The sequence below is a fragment of the Helianthus annuus genome, chromosome 16 (assembly GCF_002127325.2).
Source record: "Helianthus annuus cultivar XRQ/B chromosome 16, HanXRQr2.0-SUNRISE, whole genome shotgun sequence".
Taxonomy (NCBI): Eukaryota; Viridiplantae; Streptophyta; class Magnoliopsida; order Asterales; family Asteraceae; genus Helianthus; species Helianthus annuus.
Genome location: NC_035448.2, coordinates 128,403,967 through 128,418,421, shown reverse-complemented (window position 1 = coordinate 128,418,421; position 14,455 = coordinate 128,403,967). Strand labels below are relative to the sequence as shown.

Sequence of the window (14,455 nt, the reverse complement as noted above, 5' to 3'; positions counted from 1 at the left end):
TTAACAAGTTGGATAGATGTGAGATAAGGTTTTCAAATGATGAAAAAATTTCAAAATTTGCAGATGCATTACCTTTGGAATGGAATAAATTCTTGAGTGAACTGAAAAGGGATTCTAGTTTCTCATACTATGGTTTAAGAGATTTCATCAATAAACTTAAACTAGACAAGCTTGATAAAGACAAAAGAAAAGAGAAGTTGATGAATGAAATAAAAGAGGATTTAGAAAAAATCAATTTGGATGTGATTATTGAAATAAGGAAAAGAATCTCTGTGTGTCTTGCTGCAAAAAATGTCATGAAATATGATATTAAGAGAGGTTGCTATATAGATGAAAAGGCAAACCCTCTTAATTTTGTTAAAATTGTCTGTGCAGGAACATACAAGATGGAAACAAAGAAAGAAGCTGTTGATGGAGAGATGAATGGAAAATGCTCAAAATGCGAAAAATCTGCAGCAGACAATGTTAAATTCTTGAAGGATGTGGAGAGTTTAACATTGGAAATCAAAAGCTTGAAGGATGAGAAAGAATCTGATAATAAACAGATTCTTGAAATGCGAGAAATTTGTGAGAAATTGAAGTCTGAAAATGTCAAACTGTTGAGTGGTGTGAACAGTTTGACATCAGAAAACAAAATTTTGAAAAAAAAATTGAAAGTTTTGAAAATGAAAAATTAAAAATTGAAAAAGAATTTCAAAGTCAAATAAAGATTCTTGAAGATAGGAGATCTGTTTTTTAGCAAGAACAATATTGAAAAGCAAAAGGTAATAAATTCCCATCGTCAGACGATTATTCGACTTGAAAAGGAAGCTGAATGTGCTCGAAATAAAATTGACGAGCTTGAAAAGAAATTGAAAGGTTTAGTAATTTCTTCAGAATTATTGAATTATCCTTGTCTAAAACCGATCAATTCAGTTCCAATAGGTGACAATGTCACAAATTTTGACAAAGTCAAAATTGAAGATTGTGATGACAAATCTGATGATGAAAAAGAAAAGGAAGAAAAAAGAAAAACATTTTTGAAATTAAATGAAATGTTTAAAAATATTGTTTTACATTCTACTGAGAAAGGTGAATGCTCAACGCAAAAACCTGTAAGGAAGAATGTGGAACAGAAACAAAAAGACAATAAATCGAAAAATTTTCATAAAGAAAATAAAAGCTCATCAGATCAATCATCCAATCACAATAAAAAATCACAAAAATTTAAAAATCAAAACTAAAAAATAGTTGGTAACCAGTGGTGCAGGTTTGACCACAGTGCTCAAAAGTCAAATCAAGCTTATAGGAAAAGATGGAATGAAGATTCTTCAGAGATAAATCTTTGTGATGATAGAAAAAGGAGAAGTCATGATTACCACAAGGCAAATCAATGTTATGATCTAAGTGTGTGGTATGAAAATGGTGTACGATATGAAAGTGAAAAGAGGTATGATAACAGAGTGTGTTACTCTTGTGGCTATCAAGGACACATTGCTGTTAAATGCCAAAGTCAGTGGTTTGAGACGAGAAGATGCTTTGAATGCCAAATCAAAGGTCATATTGCCAGAGATTGCCCAATGAGATCAAAGGAAAGCTCGAGGGCTAAATCTCAGAAAATGGAAAAGAAATCAATCAATGTCAAGCCCAAAGAACAGAAAGTTGAAGAAAAGAAAGTAAAGCTTTCACAAGGGCAGAAAGACAAACTGAGGAAGAAAAGGAAGAAGGCGAGAGAGTATCTGGAAAGGATTTTGTCCTCGGATACAACAAGAAAATCAGAAAAGAGTTCTGATAATCCAGTTTGCTCATCAAAGACTGACAAATCAAGCAAACTGAGTTCATCAGATACAAATCTGAGGACAGACAGGTTAAAAAAGAAAGGAAAAATTCCTGGCGATGAATTTGTTTCTTTGGAAGCAAAGGAGCCACGTGTTGACGATGAATCTGACTCATCAAAGTCAGACAAGCCACATTCAGGCAATGATTCTGGTTCGTCAAAACCAGAAGAGCCAAGTTTTGAGGTAAAATTGTCAAAATCACCCAAGGCTGGTCAGGCTTGGGTGAATCTGTTTAAATGAAAAACTTGACTTGCCGGAACTCCCAGGTTGGTAAGTGAGGAGTAGGAATCGGCATCTTTCTTGAGAAATTCACAGGTTGGTAACTGTGATATTTCGAATTACAAAAGCCCAATCAAGGACATTAAGTTGTACTTGATTTCTCTTTCCGTCAAGTGATTAAAGGAAAACAAAGTGATGAAAGAACCCCGAGTTTGTGAAAAGACAAACAAAACTTATTTTCCGGAAAAACCATTTTGATTAAAACAAACTTAAATGTTTTGAGATCATAATGGGAAAATAGTTTGTTGACAGGGGGAATTCTGATTGTTTATGCCAAGTGGATGGCGAATTGAGGCAATTCTCATCAGTTTGTCATGTTATTTGTACAGTCTATTGTTTTCAAATTTTCCCGGAAAATCAAAATTGAAATATATTTTGATTTTAGGGGGAGTAAGAAAATTTTTAGAAATTTTGAAAATTTGAAAAATACAAAAACATGATAAAACCAGAAAAAGCCAAAAACATTAAAAAAAATTCAAAATGAGTTTTGTTGAGAAAAGAGGAAATGATAGTAAATCAGTGGACTATCACAGCATGCTAAAGAAATGAAATGTCAAATGTAATAAACGATCTCACTAATGATGTGACGATAGGCTCAGCTAGACTAGTAGATTTGCGATAACGATACAAACTAAATGAAAAGGCCTAGTTCTAGTGGAAAACATGGTTGAAAGCATAGTACTTAGTTTTTGTCCTTCGTGATTGTGTACCTACTTAGTAATCGCTGAATGCTAAAAGAGCATAAAAACCGGTTAGTTTGTGAACTTTCACAACTGGCTGAAAAAGTCGCTGTGGTTGTGCATTTTATTTTGCAAATATTTAAACTTGTTTTATTTCTATATTTTGTTTAAGCATTGTACATCCTCTGCGTATACGTGAGTATCGACCTGGATGTTATTGCCTAAACGTTCTGCTTTATTTTCTTTGGTGTTTCGTTTAAGCTTTGGATCACTTCTGCGTATACGGAAGTATCGACCTGGTGGTTAAAGCCTAAACAACTTCAACTTGTTTTATTTTCTTATTTTGTTTAAACATTGGACTTTCTCTGCGTATACGGAAGTATCGACCTGATTGTTAATGTTTAAACATTCTGCTTTATTTTCGCACATATCACAGTTGATGAAAGTTTAAAGGCATTACTTGAGTTAGTGTATTGCATGATGAGGGGATATGCTGAGATTGTGGGGTCCATAAGAATTTAGTGCAAAATTAATATACCTTAACATATCGGTAAGCATTTCGAAAGCTTTTAGATTGAGCTTAAGAGGACAACTATATCGTCAGTCAATGTGAATCGTTTAGAACTTAAAATGATTAAAGCTTAACGGTGCTAGTGATTTGTCTCAAAATCTGATATGATCCTCTTACACAAACTCACAAAAATATTATCTGTATATATTTCTTTACTGCATTTCTCTAAAAACAAAAATCCAAAAAGATTTTCGGAGTGTTTTAGCATAAAATTTTGAAAAATTCAAAAAGATTTTCGGAGTGTTTTAGCATAAAATTTTGAAAAATTCAAAAAGATTTTCGACAAACTGATGTTGAAGAGCTGAAATTCAAAATTCGAGTGCTAAACATGATGAACAGGATTGGGAGAATATGTTGAAAACTTTGAATGTTATATACAAATGTTTTGAAAGATTGTGTGGATAGTTAATCAAGGTCATTCATTTGAACTTGATGTAACTTTACAGATTAATGAATGAATGATTTCTACCAGTAAGTTTCTTAAATTTAAGTGTTATAAATTTGTGAAACTTTTGCTGAGGTAGAGGATGTGCAGGTTAACCAGGTTTCAAATCCTGAGCAGATGCAGAACAAAGCTAGGAATTGATCCTGAACTTGTGAATCAGTGAAAGCCAGACTACGATCCTGACAGCTGAGTCTAAGGGGGAGTCTGAAGACGAGCTCAACGCAAACGGAAGCGTGGATTTAAAGAGCCAGATAATTATCTTGGAGGAGCTTGTATCCGGAAAGCCAGGTGTCGATCCCAAAAGCACGGAAGCTTGAGGAAAGGGGGAGCCTGAAGAAAAGGAGTCTAAGCGAGAGGGGGAGCAACTGAAGTCGAAGACAGATCCACGGGGATTCTGTTCGAGAAAGAGGGAGTCTATGGTTGCTGATACCGTCAAACCTTCAAGAAGACTCAGAGAGAGAAAGAGAAAGACAAGTTGCTACGAGTTTGACTACGGATTGACTGCGGCAATATCCAAGGGGGAGTCTGTTAGTGCAGTAATGTCTATCGCCTCCGTCAATGCGAACCGTAGCTGAAATAGAAGTAAAATAGGCTTTATGTTGTAATTAGTAGAAGAATAGGCAAGGTGGCATTATTGTAAATAAGGGGAAATCCCTTATAACCTTGTGCCTATAAATAGGAGCCTTAGGGTTTCATTTAGGGACTTTTGGCTCATTTGGAGATTTAGGGATCTAATCTTAGAGAGAGAAAGTCTAGAGAGAGAAAGTCTCTCTACGTGATTCACGGTTTTGTACACGACATCATATCAATAGAATCACGTCATTAGTACGTTCTCGTGTGTTCGGTCACGCACGTTCACGTATTCCGCACGTCGAACGTGTCGTCACGCAATCGATTCGGAGCGAAAACCGGACCTACAAATCATTAAAGCAACGAACTTGAACACTTTTCACTAATTCCCCGTGGATTCGACACCCTACTTACTCTTTACTAGTAAATGTGATTAGGATACTTTTAATCATATTTTTGACCGACCTTACGACATCGATCAGAACACATGTCAGTAATCCGCCATATATGAGGATAAGACGTTTTAGTGGATTCCCACCCAACATTTGTGAGATATGTTTGTGTGGGGTTGCTTCCAATGGGGACTCTTCGATAATCCATTAAGCAAAGGATAAGATTTTGATGAGATTCCCGTTCAAACTTTGCTATGGTGGTCCATTTATCGATGGATGTCCTTTGATGATTTCTGAGTAAGTTTGTCTATAAATTAACATGTTAAAAATCAAAATTTTAAATATTTTTTTAGAAGTTTTTGCATATAAATACACGTAGAAGCCATTTTAGTAAAAATTTCAAAAACTAAAAGCATTAAAACAAAATCTTAAAAAACAACAAAAAAGGTAATTTTTTTACAAAAATGTTTTTTTTTCTAGAATAGTTCGACACATTTTTATATGCGAAAGCTCCGTTTTTTTTAAAGATAACTTTTAGCATTTTATATTGAATTTTAAGATATATTTAACATGTTAAATACATTGTTCCTCGGTTCCCTAATTTTTAGTGTTTCCAATTGAACCTCACACTACACACACACAGATATATATATATATATATATATATATATATATATATATATATATATATATATATATATATGGCAAGGATAAATCGAAAACCCACTTGAGTTGAGAAAACTCAAGAAACTCAATATCTAAAATTGATTAGAAGAGATGGATGGTTGTGATGTGTTTGGATATTATCTCTCTTACTTTTTGTTATATTAATCACTAAATAGTACATGTAAGGGTAAAATGGGGATTGAGTGTTAGAAATATGTTCTTGGGAGAATGCAACTGCATCTCTGACTTCTTTTGATGTAACACATAATTCAAATTACATATTAAAAAAAAGAAAAGAAAAAAGTGTCAACTTCATCTGACTTCCTTTGATGAATTCATTTTTCAATATGTCATCATGACAAATCCCTCCTTTCTCGTGCATCTTTTTATTATTAAAAAAACACTAAAATATGTATATCATTAAAGTTCCATTAATGAAATGCTGGCTTTTTTGTTAATTCATATATATATTAACGAAAAAAATGTCAACTTATTCATAAAGGTTACATTCTATAAAATGAGCAATAACTATTACATTATATGTAACATTTTAAAAAAAAGTATAAAAAATAATGTTACATTTTCTGTATAATTTCAAAAAATGTAAACACCCAGTAAACAAGAAAAATGCTTGTTTTTTTACCATTTAAATGATATCCACATACATAAAAGTGTAACGCGTTTTCTTTTCTTTCTCGTCCGACATAAAGTGTTATATTACATCATATTGTTACAAAAGTCGTCTTTCTACTAAAAGATGTTACATGTTGGTACGTACACTACAATTTTTACATGATCAATTTTACGTCACATATGTAACACCTTTTTTGTAACATAAAAAAATGTAACACTTTGTTTCTGTGACATGCACTTTATTTTTACCATAATCTGGAAAAAAAAATTGACAACACACTTTATTTTTACAATAATCTAAAAAAGTGTAACAATGCACTTTATTTTCTGTAACGGGTATTATTTTTGTAACACAAAAAAAATGTAACATGCATTTTTGCTTTGATTGATTGTTACATTTCTTACACAAAAAAATGTAACAACACATTTTGTTTCTGTAATAGTCACTTTATTTTGACAATAATCTTGAAAAAAAGTGTAAAAATGCACTTTTCTTCAGTAACATGCATAATTTATGTAACACGAAAAAATGTAACATGCATTTTTTCTTTGATTGTTACATTTCGTAACTAAGACACAAAAGAATTGTTATGAGAATTGTTACATCAAAAATAAACTTCATTAACAATAATCCAACATAAGTAATGTAACTAGTAGAGGAGGGTTCAAATGAGAAGAATTTTTTTGTAAGAAGAAAAAAGAAGAACTTTCAACCAATAAGAATGCTTCATTTGACTTCATTTAATATTTGTATTTAATTTTAATATAAGGGTATATTGGTAAACTTACATAAACCATTAATTTGTATTCTTCTCCTTTAATAACTAGCTAAATTAAATTTGTAACTCTTTTTCAAAATATATACTTTTTCCAAATTAAAAAAAAAACTTAATTTAAAGTGTAGAATAAATTACTAGTTGTGTAGGATAAATTTTGAGTTGTGTAGGATATATTTCGAGGTGTGTAGGATAAATTTCGACTGTGTAGGATAAAATTCTATAATGTGTAGGGTATATGTAGGAAAATTTTTGATATGTGTAGGTTTTATAGATTATATGTAGGATAATTATTAATTAATTTACTAATTAATTAAAGAGAGAAAAATTAATTATATGAGTTATAAATGAAATAGCATTTTACTAATATGTCCTTTCTTCTTTTTCTTCTCACATTAAATTTCTTCTCAAATGAACTTTCCCCTGTAACTAGTAATGTTACAAAATGTATATAAAAATATAACTTCATTAACAAGAATCCAACAACAATAGATTTTTTTAGATTTAATCATAAAATCAGTAATAAAAAAAACCACATATCCAGAAAACAAGAACTTAATAACATTCATCTTCTTAAACAAAAAAATAAAAAAAAATTGCAGATCTACAAAACACAAAAAAATGAAGATCTACAAAACATAAATTGCAAATCTGAATATTACAAAAAAAGTTGGAGATCTACAAAACACAAAAAAACGAAGATCTACAAAACACAAAAAAATGAAGATCTACAAAAACACAAACATACTTATGGATCTGGAGGATCTTTTAGATCTGGAACATCATGTTCAACATCAAACATCTTTGGATCATCTTCAACATCTTCAACATCATCTTCAACATCGGATTTGTTGACCACCGTCGGATCTTGAAACCACTATCGGATCTATTAAACATTGCTGGATCATGACTCTCACACACTGGATACGGTAACCACCGCTGCGATGGTGGTGGTGGTCGGTATTGTTTTTAATCTTGAACAAACTTTTGGTGGTGGTGGGTGTTTTTTTAAACTGGAACAAAAGCCATTTATGAAGCTTGATGTAAATTTGGTTGAGATGAGAGAGAGATAAATTTTGTCAAAATGATGATGATGGAGGTGACACATTGTTTTATTGAGCATGTTGAATTCATTAAATGGGATTAAAAATATAGGGTCATTTGTCAACGTACTATACATAAAAAGGTGTCAGACACCAATTTTTAAATTGTTACATTAATTGGTGGTTGATGGTAAATTTCCAGATTTACCTTTAAGTTATCTTTTTCAAAAAACACGTGGAAGCTTATTGTCCACATATTTAGGTTTCTTGGGTTTTCTCATCTAGAGTGGGTTTTCTCATTATAATTAGCATATATATATATAGGATAATGCTAGATAAAAAACCCTAAAATTCTTAGAAAACTTTGGAAACCCAAATGGGAACCCATTTTTACCCAACCTCCCGACATTTTTTTTTTTTGAAAAAAATTACACATGTAATATACATGTTTTAGAGTGTTTTGGGCCAAAAAAAACAAAAAAGCGCCGAAGGGATTTTTTTTAAAAAAATAAACAAATTTCAGCTCCTAACACGTGTTAAGCAAAAAAAAAACAGAATTTCGCTGAAAATTGCTGAAACTTGTTTTTTTTTTTTAAAAATATTCCTTCGGCGCTTTTTTGATTTTTTTGGCCCAAAAGTCTTAAAAACATGTATATTACATGTGTTATTTTTTTCAAAAAAAAAATGTCGGGAGCTTGGGTTTTCTCGGGTTTTTTTTATATATATAGGGTTTTCTATCTAGCCATACCCTATATATATATATATATAGGGTAAGGTTAATGCGAGAACCACCTTTATTGCGAGAACCGCGAGAACCAATTTGAACACAACCTAAAATAGCTAAAACCAACCTAAACCCCCCCCCCCCCCCCCAAAAAAAAAAAAATCAAAAAAACACACAAATTTTTTTTGAATATTTTTTACATTAAAATCGCTACTTTTAGTAGCAAAAAAATTTAAAAATTTTTTTTGGCTACTAAATGTAGCGATTTTTTAATTGAAAATGCTAGAATTTTTTGTTGTTGTGTTTTTGAGCTATTTTTAGGTATTTTTTGTTGTGTTCACATTGGTTCTCGCGGATCTCGCAATAAAGAGTGGTTCCTAAGGGATCCTTCTCCTATATATATATATATATATATATATATAGAGAGAGAGAGAGAGAGAGAGAGAGAGAAAGTATAATGTACTTCAGGGCTTAACCTACATTAACATACATGACAAAAAATATAACGTGCGTTATTATCATAGAACGTGCGTGATTATAGTCCCATGCGTGATTATGTGGTCCCATGCGTGATTATGTGGTCCCATGCGTGATTATACCCCTGATCCAACGGTTACCATTGTCTCCTACGTGATGTATGATAAGGCTTTTTGTATGTTAACCTTACTCTCTCTCTCTCTCTCTATATATATATATATATATATATATATATATATATATATATATATGGGTTAGATTCATTTGAGAACAACCCCTTTCACTATGAATACTAGTGAACTATCCTTGCCCTTGATTATAAATATATAAGTGTAAATCAATTGCCATGATTTGTTCATATAGTTCACAAATACACTAATATTCACTCTAGAACTCCACCCTTATATATACATACTAGGCTATAGACCCGCGTATTACACGGACTGTTTGTATATATGTATATATTATAAATCTACAAATACATCATAGAACTGAAGTTACATTTTATATATGATAGTGGAAACAATCAATATATTAGAGTCGTATTTTATCGAAAAGATTCAACTGAGTAACATGTTCATTTAAAAAAAAACTGAAATGACCAAATGTGACAAGAGTATTTGAATGTTATCGTTTTATTAAAAAGAAATCCTATGTCGTACCTTTGATAATATGTTTTCGTTAGTCATTAACAATACATCAAATATTACAAAATGTCTATGTATAAAAGAAATAGTATGCACAAAAGTTGTTGAAACGTTGGCCTAACATGACTCATATCCTTTTGACCCGTAAAAAAACACCTGTTTTAGCATGAATCTGTTATAGCCTGAAAAGAATGATAAATAAGATTCAAACACTTTCCAGTAAAAGAGAAACAAAATCCTATTATAAGTATGTGACTGAACTGAGTAGTTTATAGTATTCACCTCAAGCATAAATTATTGTAAAATACAATAATAAATCTGAAACCACAACTAATATGTGGAATAAAAAAATTATAGATCATATGAAAAAACTTAAGCATAATTATTCATTTTAAAAAGTATTAAAATCATATGTTTTAAAATTATAGATAACAGGCGTTAAAAGAAAAGTTGAAGTATTCTTTTAATAAAAACTTTAAGTATTTTATTTTAATTATCAATCTTGAATTTTAATTAATATAAATATCAATAGCATAATATTATTAATAATAATCATTAATTAGAATTAGATATTTATTAAATAATATTATTAATGATTAATGATTTGTATAAGAAAATGCCATGTGGCATTAGTTGAAATTTTGAATAAGAAAATGCCATGTGGCATTTGTTAGAGTTTTTTATTAGATTTAGATATTAACAAATAGGGATTCAAACAGGAACCACCCCCAAATTTAAGAACCCATTTTTTAGGTACCAGTTTAGCTTCAAGCATATATTTGATTTGAGGAAAGGCTGGGATTACTAAGAACACATGGAAACCAAAATTAGAATGAAAGAGAACCTTGATTCAAAGTTACATGAAAACAAATGAATAGAAACCCGTTCGAAGAGAAGAAGCTGAAAAATACCACAAAACAAAAATCAAACAAGAACAATTAAATTAAAATTGTATATTCTGTAAGAACATTGGACACATAAAAACCACAGGAATACAAAGGGAACAATAACAATAAAGATAAAAAAAAAAAAAAAAAAAACACGGAACAGAGGAAGTTAATTACAACACAGGTATAGTATGATTGAGAGAATAAGAGAGTGGTGCATGCAATAATACACACACTATAAGATATCATTAGTAACACATGTAATATATGTAGCAATGCATATAGTATACTAAGACTTCGATCAAAAACACGACGCATTTATCCCATATGAGTTGCGTTGATTTGTGTTTTATGTACCTAAAAAAACATAAAACTTACTTGTCCATAGCTTGTTTTTAATTTTGTACCGTTTACTTACTTATACGTAGATAATATAACCTATGTACACATGTTTAGGTTATATAAGAACGTTTTATTTTATTTAATGTTTTTAAAAGGGCAAATATTAATTAGATTTATAGCATTTGTTTTTTATTTTTAAAATTTTAAAATTGCAAAAATGAATTAGTATCATATTCTACCTAGAAAAAGTTGAAGTAGTTACCACTTAATTAATTAGCAATGAGCAAAAATGCAATCTAAGATCATAATTTTATTAAATGAAATATCATATTTGTTTTTAGACAACTCAAAAGAAATTGTTCTATTCTATTAGCATGTGATAAGAAAATTAATATCAGTAAGGAAAAGAAAGGAACATGAGGTTTCCACAGATTGCTCCTAGAATTTTCCAAGCAAGCAAAGGGAACAATCTCCAAAAAGCATGAATTTCAATATAATTTATTCTTGCACATATAAATGAGATCTGAACAAGATCCAAGTTTCAGTGGCCCAATTATATATAGAATGTCTCCATCCATCTTAAAATATAAGTTTTCATTCTCAATTGAGGAACTGAATGTCCATATATGGGTTTCATTTGTATTTTAAGAATATCATAAGCCCATAATTTAAATCAAACACAAGAGGTATTACAAAAAAGTATATATGTGCACAGAAAAATACATGTCTTAAATACACAAAAGATTGGGTAATAATAGTAATATACTTTAAAATATTTTTGTAGCACCATCTGATTCAGTATTACCAACTAGAAATTTTGAAATAATGAGATTAAAATTAGGAGAATGAAATTCCTTCAACTGCAAATATTTGTACAGATTACAGAAACAGTTAAATGACTTGACACACATCAACTTCTTAAACTAATCAATCAGAAATGCTAAATAGAACGGAAAAAAACCTTAAAAAAAAAAAAAAAGAAAAAAAAAGACCTTCACCTGCAGTAGTGATAAAATGCATGAACCCTTAAAAAATCACTCCTGATTAGTTCATTTACGCCGATTGCTTCCTGCAAAAAAATAAAAATAAATAAATAAATAAAATTACAGGAATCGGTTAAATAGGTCATCTTACAATAAACTAAACTTCTGCATCTCACACTTCCATAAAGAATGTTTTTGTTTGTAACCAGAAATCATGATTCAATTGTAGGCTAGAATAGATTTTTAACAAATTGTTAGAATAGAAATTCATATAAACCAACATATTGTTCTACATATAAGACTAGTTATTAATTAACTTATACATAATTATTGTTATAACTTTAGAAATGCATGCAGACTAACCTGTGGAATTGTGACTGTAAAAAGCCGGTTTGATCTTTGCTTCATCAATGGTTTCTAACCCTCCAAGATTCTTGTTGTCACTTTTCCCATTTTGGCTTTTTCGAAGTCCAAACTTCTCTCTCCACCATCCTGTTGAGATCTTATTGTTGATGAACATGTCATCATCATCATTAGCAAGCAGCTCATCTCTGAGTGTCACCACCTTCTCCTTCAATGGTGGAAGTTTTCCTTTGAAGAAGACTTCATCTGCAGAATTTGATGAAAAAGTGGGAATCGAAAACTCGAAATCAGAAGACACAGGAGCTTCTGTGTAAGTGTTGTCATGGTGATTTGAATCAATAAAATCATTTGAGAAAGAGATTCTTGGGTCCATGAAGCCTCCTTGCTTTTCACTGTTTACTTGCGCGTTTTAAGCACGCCATTGTTTTTTTATTGGTGTTCAGAACACACTGATTTTTTTTGGTTTGAATGATTTAGAGGTTGTGTGGGTGGCCTAGTATTTATACACATGTTTTCTTCTTTTTTTTTTAGTTTTTTTTTTATATATTAGGTTTAGAGCATACACACCGGTATGTTTACCATAAACACATTTATCCTTAAAAAATTAATCTATAAAAATCTCCTATCTTATTCTCCGTATATATCTTTTTCTATACAATTAAATAACACTTTTTATTTTTATTTTTTGTTACTTTTTTCTTGCTTCTAGTCACAGGAATATATGGAGCATAAATATAAGGAACAACTAGTGAATCTGTATATTTAAGGAATCACTATATCGTTTCTTATTTTGGGGCTCTTGATGAAGTGGTAATTTAGGTGATTTCTCTATCATTCGCTAAAATTTAGAGATGGGGTATAAATGAAGAACCTAATGTGATTACTCTTAGAGCATTCACATCCAAAGAACCAAATTCTGTGTGGGGTGTTTTTAAAATATAAAAAGTATAAAAAGTGGTTGTGAGTGGAGGAGAGAGAAAATGTTACTATTCATCTGTATATTTGGGGGGACACTGTTCACCCCCTATAATTTTTTAATATATTTTGAAAGTGGTTGTCAGTGGAGGAGAGAGAAAAGGTAATGATAAAGGTATAAAAAAATATTATTTAATTGAAAGTGAGAGAAAAAATGTAGTGTTTTTTAGTGTAATTTAGGGTGAAAATATAGTGGAATGGATGTGAATGCTCTTATGTATTGGATTTAGGCTCCCACAACTTTACTCCCAAACTTTTTATATTTAATTTAGGGTTACATCAAGCTTCAACATTCTTCAATTCTGATCTTCTCAAATGAGTAAAGAAGAAGCCGTGGCAGCTACATATGCCTACTCGAATGAAGATTCGAGTAGGGGAATAGGACGAAGGATATTAAACATGTTGTGAAGTTTATGGAAATCAAAAGGAAGAAAATAGATAAAATCATAAAACTGACATTGTTAATCAGAATTCCGATGAATGTTTTATTGTATGTTAATCATCTTTTGAGGAATTTTACCATGTCATAACATTTGTTTCTAGGATTATTGTTCCTAAATCATATATATTGTCTGTGCGTAAAGAATTTTATCTGCAACCCATTAACCTCACTAGTGTTTGATGCTCACAATGAGATTGTTGGACGGGTTACACATAATAGTGGTGTATGTGTGAGGGGGCCTTCTTATAATGAGGTAATTATAGGTGGAACTTTACATCGTCATTCATTGCTTTGTTGTGCTCTTCAGTTGAACATGGTTTGAAAGTAACGATAGGGTTAGAGTCAACTCAAAACATGGTTTGGTCGACAACTAATTCAAATAAACGCTAAAAAGTAATATCACAAATATGTTGACATCTCAAGCGGAACTAAGTGTAGTATACAATGTATCCTTTGGGTACAAAGGATTTAACACATTAGTGGTTGTTGTCAAGACAAAGCCAATAAGGTTGGGTATGATGATAATTTAGATGAGGAGTTATTCTTTCAAATCAATGAAACATTTTGTATTATCAAGAAACAGTTTGTATGGCTTATTTGGATAACTTTGTATAAACAAGTGTGGTACAATTTGAATATGTTTTTCGGAGTGGAATATATGTAATAGTCGGATAATGGATCATAACAGTTCATACTTTGCATAACCTAGAAACCAGGCTTACAATTCCATATACGTTCCAAGT

General features: G+C 30.9%; 1 protein-coding gene across 4 annotated transcripts; it reads right to left on the bottom strand.

Moving 5' to 3' along the window:
* Nucleotides 1–9,690: 9,690 nt before the first annotated feature.
* On the bottom strand, nt 9,691–12,784 carry LOC110917076. Of its 4 annotated transcripts, XM_022161691.2 has the most exons (4): nt 12,296–12,784; nt 11,948–12,018; nt 10,565–10,620; nt 9,691–9,902 (listed from the first exon to the last, which is right to left on the bottom strand). In XM_022161691.2, exons 1-4 carry the CDS (start codon nt 12,338–12,340, stop codon nt 9,838–9,840), a joined length of 237 nt encoding a protein of 78 aa, XP_022017383.1. In that variant the 5' UTR covers nt 12,341–12,784; the 3' UTR covers nt 9,691–9,837. The 4 variants fall into 4 exon arrangements, 2 of the variants coding, with proteins under 2 accessions (XP_022017383.1, XP_022017382.1); XR_002580301.2 differs by lacking the exon at nt 10,565–10,620 and having other exon boundaries at nt 12,296–12,782; XR_002580302.2 differs by lacking the exon at nt 9,691–9,902 and having other exon boundaries at nt 10,409–10,620; nt 12,296–12,782.
* Nucleotides 12,785–14,455: the final 1,671 nt, after the last annotated feature.

Bases quoted from the DNA above. Each gene is read 5' to 3' on its own strand.
- LOC110917076 (XM_022161690.2), bottom strand. From the start codon at position 12,668: ATGGACCCAAGAATCTCTTTCTCAAATGATTTTATTGATTCAAATCAC. The intron at 12,019-12,295 runs GTTAGTCTGCAT...ATTTTTTTGCAG, and splicing joins TTACAGTCACAATTCCACAG to GAAGCAATCGGCGTAAATGA.